This window comes from Paralichthys olivaceus, chromosome 1 (assembly GCF_024713975.1).
Source record: "Paralichthys olivaceus isolate ysfri-2021 chromosome 1, ASM2471397v2, whole genome shotgun sequence".
Taxonomy (NCBI): Eukaryota; Metazoa; Chordata; class Actinopteri; order Pleuronectiformes; family Paralichthyidae; genus Paralichthys; species Paralichthys olivaceus.
Window position 1 is genome coordinate 1,745,640 of NC_091093.1, and position 12,586 is coordinate 1,758,225.

General features: G+C 39.2%; 1 protein-coding gene across 1 annotated transcript; it reads left to right on the forward strand.

The window, feature by feature from the left end:
* The first annotated feature begins 4,950 nt into the window (after positions 1 to 4,950).
* LOC109643100 (hatching enzyme 1.2-like) lies at positions 4,951 to 8,924 on the forward strand. The gene is made up of 9 exons (XM_069516417.1): positions 4,951 to 5,040; positions 5,149 to 5,236; positions 5,756 to 5,837; positions 5,954 to 6,109; positions 7,056 to 7,176; positions 7,263 to 7,441; positions 7,749 to 7,830; positions 7,949 to 8,073; positions 8,849 to 8,924. Coding segments are annotated over exons 2-9 (825 nt in total). The 5' UTR covers positions 4,951 to 5,040; positions 5,149 to 5,158; the 3' UTR covers positions 8,851 to 8,924.
* The last annotated feature ends 3,662 nt before the right edge of the window (positions 8,925 to 12,586 follow it).

Here is a 12,586-nt window from a genome sequence, read left to right on the forward strand (position 1 = left end):
CTTGCAGAGCTCTCATCAGCATGGCCGTTCATCTCATCATCGTCCTGTCATATGTAAACGCCATACTCAACCCTCCTTGCACGCCCCCTCAATGTCTGGTATGCAGTCTCGCCCAGCTCGGCCTTTGGAAAACTAGCACCCACCAGATTGCAGAGCCAAAGCTCGAGTGGGGCATCTACTGGCTCACGGGTTGTTTTAAGTGTTTTGGGGGAAAACTGTAAGCTGATGTCATGACCGCATTTAGATGTGCTACCTCCAGCATTTTGAGCCATTGGATCAAGAAATTCTCCAGTCTTGTCACTGGTTAGAGCAGCAAATGGGTTGGTCATAAGTTAATAGCTTAACAATGTTAAGAGCTGATACTATCCAAATAGATCACTTTGGTCCCAAAACACAGGCTCTCTTGTGGTTCCAAGAGTCTGTAAGAGTAGAACAGGAGGTAGAGCATTCAGCTACCAGGCTCCTCTCCTCAGGAACCAGCTCCCACTCTGGGTTCAGGAGGCAGACACCATCTCTACATTTAAAGTTAAACTTAAAACGTTCCTTTCTGATAAAGCCTATAGTTAGTTCTGGATCAGGTGAGTCCTGAACCATCACTTAGTTATGCTGCTATAGGTCTAGACTGCTGGGGGAACTCCCATCATCCACTGAGCACTTCTTTCTGTGACTCTGCCCCCCCACATTCATTTATTTATTTTAATACGTGTCAATAACGATGTTTCTTTTTTCTCCCATAGTGTCTCTCACTCCCCCTCCTCCCCCACCCCACTATCTCTCTTTCTCTTCTCTCCCCTCTTCTCCACCCATCTCTCCTCTCCTCCCCTTTTTCTTTGCTCCCCCCAACCGGTCGATGCAGATGATCGTCCACATTGAGTCTGGTTCTAGAGGTTTCTCCCTGTTAATGAGGGAGTTTCTCCTCCACAGTCTCCAAAGTGCTGCTCATTGTGGGAACTGTTGGGTTTCTCTATATTAATAAGATTTTAAGGTTTTGACCTTCTATGTAAAGTGCCTTGAGATAATGTATATTATGATTTGGCGCTATACGAATAAAATTGAATTGAATTGAACTGAATTAATGCCACGGTGTGGGGTGTTGGTAGTAATGGATCCCCCTATCAATTAATCTTTTCATGTCCCAGGTGTTTTGGGGATAATAATGTACAAAGGTGTTACAGAGGGCAAAATGGCCTGGCTTTGTTTGATCTGCCCTCAGTATCTGCAGTCCCAGAGTCTGTTGTGCAGGCATTGCAAAAGGGCTATAATAGAAGTTTTCTGGAAAATGGTGAAAGGAGAACTCAGGCAGCAGCTGATTTCTTATGCAGAAGATTTTAATGTAGACTTGATGCATCAAGGAGACCAGAAGGTACAACAATATACAAACGCTAACAGAGTAACATGAGCAATTGTCACCCTCAAGTCTGACGATGTCTCCCACAGCATCCCCATATATCTCCCTCTACCTGCATTATCCATTCTAACAGCAAATGAAGTTGGTGAGAGATAAAGTTGGTGCCTCTCTGTCTGGGGAATCTGAGTTAGATATGAAAGTCTCTAAGCATAGACACCACAATGCACTGTTGGTTGGTCCCTTATCTATAACCTGACCTTGGTTGTTGCTCAGAGAGATAAGTATCTGTGAATTAAACAGGCACTATTCTCTTGTACAGATATAATGTAATATACAATATATATAGTGGCATATACAGTAATGTGTGAGGATGGTGCTCTTCCACTATGGACCTGGTTATTGGGTACAACCAGGTCCCAGTCAGTGAGGGAGACAGACCCAAGACTGCATTCTGCAACCCATTTGTTTTTTTTTGAGTGGAACAGCATGCCCTTTGGACTGTTTAATGCCATTCACCTTCCGGAGATTAATGCAACATCTGTTTGGTGACCAGAAAGGCCAATCATTGCTTCTCTACCTTGATGACATTGTGGTTTTCTCTTCCTCAGTAGAACAGCATCTGGAAAGGACGGAGGTGGTGTTGAGTCAGCTTCAACAGGAAGGCTTGAAAGCAAAGCGTTAATTTTTCCAACAAGAGGTGCGTTACTTGGACCATGTGATCTCTGACAATGGTCCCTAAACAGATCCAAGCAAGGTAGAAGTGGTAGCCAACTGGAAGTCTCCCAACTTCTGTTGGTGGGAATGTTTTTATATTTCATCCTGAATGCCTACACTCAATGTCTTACAGACACTAACTCTAATTCAACAGAATTATACAAAGACAATCTAATGGCCAAGGGCTTTGGGGAGAATTTCTAAATTCATTATCAGTGAGTAACAAGTCCATTTCAGAAATTGAGTGCATATGTAGACTATAATTGTCACGATTTAAGGAGCGGATGGACCCAAAAATGCAGAAGCAAAAACCTTTGACAAAAAGTAAAGGGAACCAAGATCAGGGCTGACAAAAAAATCCTCCAACAGAAAAGCACTAAGAAAACTAGAAGAAGATCTCAAAAAGGCTAAACTGAAAAACATCGAAAAAAACTGAAGAAACACTAGGAACTCACGAGTGAAGGAGCGAGGGTGATGACATGAGCCGACATGAGGAAGACCAGGATTGACAACCATGAAACGACGACAGGGTGCTGAGACAACCACATAAGATACGACAACGAACCGACAGCACAGAGACTTAAATACACACTGAACTGATGACAAACTAGAGACAGGTGACACAGGACAAACGTGAAACTAATCAAGGCAGGACGTCAAGGTAAAAAAACCCACAAGCAGCAGAAAATAAAACAGGAAAGACGGTGAAACACAAATCTAAACAGAATGAAACACAGAGTGGGACACAGCAAACACAGAGTTACTGTTAACAAATCTGAAAACAAGGAAAACACACCAGGAGCAACACCAACAACATAAAACTGAAAACACAAATCCAAACATAAGGAAAGCACAGGTATAGCTAAACATATAATAAACAAGAAGAACATAATCAAAATGAAAACACTCTTCATGAAAGAGGCAAAAAGTCCAGAGTCATGACAATAATTCACCTTTGGCATATTTTACATGCTCTTACCCGTTTATTAGAGATTAGACACACTGATCAGAGAACTGAGACATGGGAAGATAGTGTCTCAGATTAGAAAAGACCAAGAGGAGTGAGGAGCTGAACTTGGTGTTCAAGCTCAGAGTGGACGAGTTTGATTATATTATCTTTGTTACATCAAACAACACAAAGTGTTTCAGCTGTGGAAAGGAAAGACATCAAATGAAAGCATGTCCACAGAAAAATAAAGCAGCTGTCAGTCAGGAAGGACAGGAGGAGACAAGAGGGGTCCAACAGGCCTGTGAGTGATATTAATGGAGTGAGACGAGGAGCTGCGTAAAGTTCCTCGTCTAAAAAGAAAAACCAGGAGCAACAGTGGAAGCTCACAAAGAAAGGGACAGTGAAGGAAGGAGTTCTGACACTGTTGCCCAAAAAAGAAGACATCCAAGACATAAAAAACTGGCGACAGGTGTCTCTGCTGTGCACAGATTACAAACTGCTCTCAAGGGTCCTGGCGAACAGGTTGAAAAAGGTGATGGACCAGATCATTGACTGGACCCAAACCCACTGTGTGCCTGGCAGGTCAATTGTTGACAATGTGTCACTGATTAGAGATATTTTGAAACTCTCTGGTTCATTGGGCATCGGTGCTGGTCTGGTTTCTTTGGACCAGGAAAAGGAACCTGGGGAGCAGAAAAGCAGCTTTCAGGCAACAGTTCATACAAAGTCTGATAACTAGCCACAAGCACCATTTTAAGGGGAGTAGCAGATCTTGGTTTAGATGCATCTTTCTTTTTAATGAACTGTGATTTTATCTGTTTATGTGACCTGCCTCCATTTTATCAGGGACTGTTCAAACATGGACTCTTTTTAAGTGGAACAGACTGGAACCTGCAGCTTCACTGTTTTGGCTCCTAGATGAGCCTCTGATCCACGGAGCCATGCTGAATGTTCAGGATAACAGCAGATCTGGTCTCATCTCGCTCTCTCTCACTCTCTCTGCTTGAGTTTGTTTGTTGTTTATTGTGACTCCCGACTCCTGACCTTTATGCTGTCCTAATCACCATATTTTCACTTGCATTATAAACTTCTAGGAAGCTGAATTAAATGCTAAAACTGATTAAAGTGGCATATTAACCTGGAAAGATTAAAGTAATGTAACAGCATTAAACTCAATAAGATTTCAACTGTTTTTTTTTTTTTATCAGAAAACAAGATACAAAATTTTGCGGAGTTCAGAGTAAACTATAGCAGGTTATTTTCATGTTTTCTTTCATTCTCACCTTGTTGGCCTCCTTAACAGATCTAAGTGTTGCTGCTAGTTAAACAAACACAAGTGATCAAATGTAGCATTGTGGTTGATAAGCCTTTTTCTGTCCACATAAACAAACGCACCTGTAAGACCTAATCCTGAAAATATATTAAATTTACAAATTGTATCCAGTACAGCATTCTTAATGGAATGAGCCATGGATCAAATAACAATTCAGTTTGCAATTTGTTTGTAACAGACTGCCTTAGATTATTTAGTTCTCCTTTGACTTTGTCCTTTTACAAAAAAAAAAAAAGGTGGAAAAATGGAAATAAGCTGTGCTTCATCACATTGTACATATGTTGCTATTATTTTTTGTGGCTTCTCAATCTATATGGTTATCTTTTTAATTTAAGCACATAAATATGGTTTCATTAATAAAGTATAAAATACACTCATCACACTAATTACATATTAAATAAGGGCACCCCATGGAAATTGAGATAAAATTGAGGACATCAGTGACTTTCTCCATTAATTCCACCTGTTATGATGGAAAATGCAACAAACGTCTGTTTTCCCACTGATAATGCTTTGGGGGTATTTCTGTCTCATATCTGTTTAAATGTAATGAGACTGATAAGCGTGCCAGCTCTGCTGACACTACACGTTTTACTGGACTCAGATAATCCATATTTGGTCCAACCAACAAACCTGAACATCTATAAAAGCCTGGAGCCAAACTACAGATACACAAGTCCACATAGAGGATCATAGGTGAGCTAGGCTGCTAATGTCTACACCTGAATCAAAGTTTGATTGTTTGGTTTTGATTCAGTTTTTACACTGAGGAGAAACTAGCTCAATGCTGTCTTTTCCCTGCAGGTCTGCTGGGATGTCTATCATGTCTGGTTTAACGATCTCAGCTCTAACTCTACTGCTTCTGTCTGCCTGCTGTTGGGCCAGCAATGAGGTAAGACCGTACAAAGGCCCATTTAATCACAGTATACATGTTATAAATTGTTTAAAGCTGCATATTGTTTTTTAGTTAGTCTCAACCATGATAGGCCTCCTGTGTCACAGAAGAACTCTGTCATCTGTCAGTCACAAAAAAGTTGTTTATTCTCTTATTTGAGGTTAAGTCTTTATTTTAAGTGAAAGCTGAATATTTCTGACACAGAGTGGCCTTTTTGCATCTGTAGACTGTTGTTTAACTGTACAATAAACTTAGGTTCTATTATGCTAAGTTGGCATCTCTCAACCTCCCATCTTTATTATTTTTAATTTGAGACACATTTTTTGGTTATTTGGCTGAGTACGTCTTTTGATTGTAATTCCATATTGTTTTTCTAATAACTCAACATGTTTGTTTCTTCTTTCCTACTTGCAGGCAGGTATGTACAATCAGACCTATTGTATTGATATGTACTGTATAAGGACTGGTGTATTTTTCTGCAAAATAAAATTGTGTTGCTGCTGCTGATTTCATTTAGCAGAGGAGATTACAGAAGTGGACTCAGGGGATCTTTCAGTCTCTGAACTTCTAGAGAGAGCCAACAATAATCTGACTGAGTGTGAGCTGATGAGTTTCATGTAGACTGTTGATGCTTACATTTTTTCAACTCATAATTTATTAGTGATACCTTAACAGGTAATTAAGTAATTGATTATGTTATATGATGTGTTTTAGTCCGCTCCAACAATGATCCCATCCTGATTGGAGGAGACATTGCCATTGGCAGCGAGGCAGAGAAAAATGCTGACCCCTGCACCAGCCGAGGCTGCATGTGGGGCAAGTGGAGTGACGGGAAGGTCTACATTCCTTATTACATCACTAATCACTTCTGTGAGTATCAGATAAAAACCTGTGAGTCAAACTGCAGGTGGTCGCTGGTGTCAAAAGGTTTGAGTGATCAAACCAGCATGTTGGCTGCCAATTTGCCTGTGAACTCATGTTTAGCATCACTCTTGTCCTCTGGAGTCATGATTACATTTTTAAAGACGGATTATTTAAAATCCAAACGACAGTCAGGATAAAATCAAATTGAATAAGGATTAATGAAAAACTGTGAATTAAAGTGCTAAGCAATTGTCCAAACAGCATTCTTAGGTATATTTTTGACAACATCCTTGAATCTTTGGTCTGTGCTCAACAACTTTACTCATATACCTTATTGGCCCAAATATGAACACCCTAATAATGAAATACCCACCCAAAGTTTTCTCAATATATTAGAATATAATATTACCTACTGGACCGTGGACCGAATCATAATGCAGATTTCCATGAGCTATGTACTGAAATAGTTGCCCTGCTTAAAGGCAACATAAACATCACAGCACATGCATGGCTCTGTCAGCACATTGCCTACTTAATTTAGTTGGGTTGGGTTTTATTTAGAATGTAACTATGTTAATTACATTTGTACATACAAGAGTTTTGAACTTATTTTTTTTATTTTATTAATAAGTTAACTATACTAAAAAGAATATTTAATATATATAATTTCATCTTCCAATTAGCTCTAGCATATCCACTCTTATAAAGTCACCTGAACCTTTTCAAAAGAAACAATTTAGTACCAGTATCAGAAAAAGCCCAAATGACACCAAACCCTGCACATTAGTCTTAATCCATTCTGAATTCAAGTGAAACATGAAATGCTTCCATTACAGCCGAGCATAAATTCCACATAGCTTATAAAAGCCAAATACTGTGTTGCTAACATGTTCCTCTGTTTCTCTGTGCTGTGGGATGTTAAAAAAAAACATAATGCTGTGCGGTACCACAGCCTCCCGAGAGAAGGCCATCATCACCCGTGGACTGGAATCCTTCTCCTCCTTCTCCTGCATCCGCTTTAGGCCCAGCAGAAGCAGCGACCGTGACTGGCTAAGCATTGAGTCTCAGAATGGGTAAGAAATTGATATAATTGAAGAGTTTGCCTTGAAAGCTGTTGTCAAACATCACTGATCTTCAACTTATGTCTCATCCTGTCTAGCTGCTACTCTTATGTTGGACGTCGTGGTGGTAAGCAGGTGGTGTCTCTGTCCCGTAGCGGATGCCTTTACCATGGAACCGTCCAGCATGAGCTGCTCCATGCTCTGGGATTCAACCATGAACAAACCCGCTCTGACAGGGACAACCACATCAGAGTCCAGCTGCACAATGTTCAGTCTGGTAATGGAGTTATTCATTTTCCCCAATGGTGAAAGATCAACTAAACTCAGATATAATGTACACTTCATGAATAAATAACTGGTAAGCAACACTGATGATAGACAATGCTGCCAAGTATACACTGTGGTATTGTACAATCAGGTCAAAGAAACATGAGATTGAGAAATATTAGGCAGGTGAAGAAAAGAGTCGTCCTTTGAAGGGACACTTACAGCTACAAACTTTGACACAATCCTAATCATACATGAAACTGATGCTCATTGTTTGACTTCAGGTTTCTAACAAGATTATCCCTTTTCACTTTTAGGAATGGAGCACAACTTCAGGAAGATTGCCACCCTCAACCAGGGCACTCCCTACGATTACAACTCTGTCATGCAGTACCACAAGTGAGAAGAACTGGCTGAACATCAGCCCTCTAATGTTTTATCATACATATGTGTGTTTGTGTGTGTGTTTGTGTAGCACATGCTGTGTAACTACCTAACTGCTGCTGTCTTGTTGTAGGTATGCCTTCTCTAAGAACAACCAACCCACCATGGTCCCAATCCCTAACTCCAATGTGTCCTTTGGCAATGCCAAGGAGATGAGCCGCAATGACATCGCCAGGCTCAACACGCTCTACAAGTGCTGTGAGTGTACACATGCGTAGTGCCACTCTCCAGTTATGTTGAATACTCTTCAACATGTTGCACGCTCTTAGGACTAAAAGTGCTGAGTAGAACCATAAAGGGTTCTTTGTCTTGTCCACAGGAGAACGCTTTTTTGTTCCAGGTCTTTTCATAAAGGTGCAACTTCGAACCCTTTCCAAGCTTTTTTACAATAACCAAAGTTTTGATTAAGATAATTTGTGTAAGTGTTAGAACACTTGGTGGATAAGGAGGGGAGACTCTTATAAACCACATCAATCCAGATCGTTCCATTTTAACATTGATGTCCTGGCTGTGTGTCTCACACATGCACTAGACTCTGCAGATCCTCCGTAATTTCTCCAGAGGAGGTGCATGTGGGAACACAAATGTCCGAGTGAGACGCTCTGCATGTTTCTACAGACTTTATCTGCCTGACCTCAGAGGATAAAGTCCTTAGAAATCGAGGAGAAGTTGATGTGAGAACACAGCAGGGAATCCCCGCTGGATTCACTGCGAGCGAGGGATTCCAAGAGTTTGTGGCGATAATTCAATTCAATTCAATTTTATTTGTATAGCGCCAAATCATAATATACATTATCTCAAGGCACTTTACATAGAAGGTCAGGACCTTAAAATCTAAATATAGAGAAACCCAACAGTTCCCACAATATAAGATAAGAGCTGACAGCGGTGTTGGAGTGCTTTAAATAAAATCACGTGATCTACGCAGCGGAATTAAAACGTCACTTCTTGCCTCTGCTTTTTTGTTTCACAGGAAGCCTGCTCAGATGTAGACCTGTACACACCAGCACAACATTCAATCATCATCCAATAAATGTATTGTGACTGAATGACAGCAGACTCCCTTCATTCTTTCATTGCATCCTCTTTGTTTACTTTAAGTAAATGAGGCACATTCATTCAATCATCTATTCATTCATAACACTAACTGGTTGCTTTTCTAGCATGATGTCACTTTGAATGTTGACATTATCTCAGGTTGATAGATGAAATTCAGAGGAACATATTTGAATTTGATCAAAAACACAAAGGGGTTGTGATCTGAAAACAAGACTTCTCATGGGAATTAAGGTTGTCCAAGCAAAATGGCCACATTGGCTTATCTATCAGTTCTCCATTTTTGGAGGTGGGGCATTCTGCTCCTACTTGTCTTGTCTTTTGCCATGATGCTTGTCATAAATATACTATGTATATATATTACACCACTGTGAAGAGAAAAGTGTTAAGATACAATGAGAAACATTGGTTTGAAAGATACCCACTGCTGATGTCAGTGGGCATCTTCACTGGTTTGACTATTGACTATTGTCATAATATGGAAGCTAATCAAATATATGGCTAAAGTATAAATTATAAAAAAAGAATATCTAATGGAGTAGAATGAATGAAGAAATGTAAGTAATCCTGATAGGTAGTGCAAATACTGGAAGGTGCAAAGTTTAGAGGAATGGCAAAATGGAGGAGTTTAACAGTCGTATGGCCAGGGGGGATGAAACTGTCTCTGAGCCTGGTGACCCGGATGCTGCGGTACCATCGGCCAGATGGCAGTAAGTAGAACAGTTTATGGCTGGGGTGAAAGGGGTCTTTAATGATTCTGTTGACCTTCTTCTACACCACTGGGTGTAGAGGTCCTCCATGGATGGCAGCTCTGTTCTAGTGATGTCCTGAGCAGAGTTCACCAACCTAGAGCCTTACTGTTCAGAGCGGTGCCGCTGCCAGAGAGATACAGAGAAACCCAATAGTTCCCACACAGAGCAAGCACTTTGGCATCTGTAGAGAGAAAAATCCCCATCATTACCCGGAAGAAACCTCTGGCAGAACCAGATTAAAAGTGTGTGGCCACAGTTGCTGTGTGAATGATGTCTGTATATAAAAGTGTTATATCAATGTGAGTGTGAATGGGTGAATATGACTTGAACTGTGATGCGCTTTAAGTAGCAGCTATATAAACCAGTCCATTTACAGACATAGATTTCAGGATTTTTGTAAAAGGATGTTGTCTTATATTTTGCCAATCTATAAATCTGATGCTATTCATTCTAAATTTGTGTCTATAAAATGTACAAAAATGTTCATTTAAAAAGCATTTGGTTTACCTGAGTAGAAAAGAAAGAGTTGGCCTTTGAATCAAAACAGAATGTAAAATGGAGTACTGGGACAAGGTCTCATTAAATCAATAGACATGTCACAACGCAAAACCATAGTGTCTCTATTTAGTAATTTCTTGGTCTCATCTTGAAATATGATGAAAATATGTTGCAGCAAGCTCACATGAGGTCTGCACTGCCAGCAGAAGTCTGGTTTATAATACAAAGCAATAACATAAAACATTAAACAATGTATTGTCAGGTCAGATTTAATAACTATTTTGAAACTTAATAATGACCTTACATGTTTTTGACTGATTTCATAGTTGATGTAGTTCATAGTTGTTTTGTCCACTTATTTACTTTGTATAATGACTTTTATAAATCATCAATCATAAAAAAAAACAGGGGAACCAGAATGTAGAAACCTCATAGAGAGCCACATGTGAGGGATCCTTCTCCCAGGATGGACAGAAGTGCAATAGATGCTACGTCTAAAAATAAAAATAAATATGTGATATGGCACCTATTTTGGTTGTTTCTAAATTTCCACTTACAATTGCACATGGGGATTATTGCAATTACATACTTCATTTTAGTGTTTGTCAGTCTTCATGTTGAGGAGTCTGTCAGTCAGAGTAAAGCAGGAAAAGACGGATTCTTGTAATAGTTTTTGATTTTCAAACATATTATCTTATGTTTTCATTGAGGCAGTCTCATACAATATCAAAACACATGACTTTAAGCAAACTCTTAATGCAAAGCCACCGTGTTTCGTCAATCTTTTTCGTTCCTTTTTTTGCAACACTTTGCAAAACTGTTTGTATAACACATAACGCAACTGTTATGTGGTATATCTGCAGTTTGGAAAAAACACACAAAATAAGCTTTTGCAACTCTTGACTTCTGCTTTTATTCACACAGAGGTTGTGAAAATGTGCAAATTTTTAGGTAATAACAAACATGAATGTAAATGTAATTAAGATTTATGTTGTAGCCTGTACCTGTTGATGTTTTGTGTATCTCAGTTCAGTAGTGCAAACTGTACGATACATGAAATAAAGGCTTTACATTTTTACAGGTCATGTGCAATATTTAATTTGTGCTTTACTGATATTGTCAAGAAACACATTTTTTTGGTGTATGTCTAAACTTTCCTCGGCTTTCATTGGTAGTAAATCAGGGGAGGTGAGCCCCATGATTCATATTTAGACCACATTTCTACAATATATCTTTCTGAGATGACATATAAACATATAAACAATCAAACCTTTATCATCGGTTCTACTGTATATTAAATCAGATTAACCAGCTATGTACCTTTTAAGTAGCAGTAATTAAACCTCTGCTTAAGATGCCCACTCTTGACCAAGATGTTTTAGCTACTTATAAACACACGTATATCACACCTTCTCTTCATTCATAGAATCCTTATCGTGATAACTTGCACAAAAATTGTCTGCTTGACAACCTTCATTCAGGATTTAATATGCATCACAGTAATGAAACAGCATTAGTGTTCAATAATTTTTTCATGCCTCCAGACAATGAACTTGTCTCTCTACTTTCATCCAGGAGGACAAGTGTTGCATTTGACACCATAAGTCACAAGATTCTGATACAGAGATGGGACTATACAGGGATTAAACACTGGAACTAGAAGAAGTTCTGACTAACAGGTTGGGGCAGGTGGCAGCCCACATCAGGTCTGGTTCTGCCAGAGGTTTTTTCCCCCAACAGTCGCCAAAGTGCTGCTCATTATTGGAACAAATTTGCAATTTATTAGATGTGAGATTTCAATGCTGTAATGAATGGTGTTATTTATTAAGAAATCATTTTGTTGAATTCAGTTTCATTGCACCGATTATTTGTGACTGTATGAAAAATGTATTAATGGTTTACAGTTTTCCAATAAGCATAAGCCATCTGTAAGTATAATTTATACTATAAGTATTTTAGGCCATTTGTTGTAGAAAGTGAGATTTAATGATTTACTTTAAAGCAACTCTAGGTGCTATATAAATAGTGCTCAATCAATGGAGAGATGCACACAAAATGTGTAGACCCAGACCAATGCATGGTCAGGGGGGTATGTTGGAGCTCAGGTGTGTTTATGTCCTTCACATGACCATAACATATCAAAATTAGATTGAAGATGATACCATACTGTTATTTTAAAAACCTGCTAAAAAAAAAGGTTGTCGATGGAAAACTATTTGTAAGTATAAGTATCCCTCTGAGCAGAGCAGAGCATCATAGGAGAAACCACAAACTGTTTTTGTACCTTAAAACATTAATACTAAGTGTAAAATAAACACTAGAAATGTACTTGGGGATTTTCCACCGGCTGACGGCATACATCATAATCCTATGACAATGATGTCATTAATAGGTAGTGATGAGTA

Excerpts from the sequence above, each read along its gene's own strand:
- LOC109643100 (XM_069516417.1), top strand. The coding sequence starts at position 5,159 with ATGTCTATCATGTCTGGTTTAACGATCTCAGCTCTAACTCTACTGCTT. Across the intron at positions 7,177-7,262 it reads AGCATTGAGTCTCAGAATGG|CTGCTACTCTTATGTTGGAC; the intron begins GTAAGAAATTGA and ends CATCCTGTCTAG. Across the intron at positions 7,442-7,748 it reads GCTGCACAATGTTCAGTCTG|GAATGGAGCACAACTTCAGG; the intron begins GTAATGGAGTTA and ends TTTCACTTTTAG.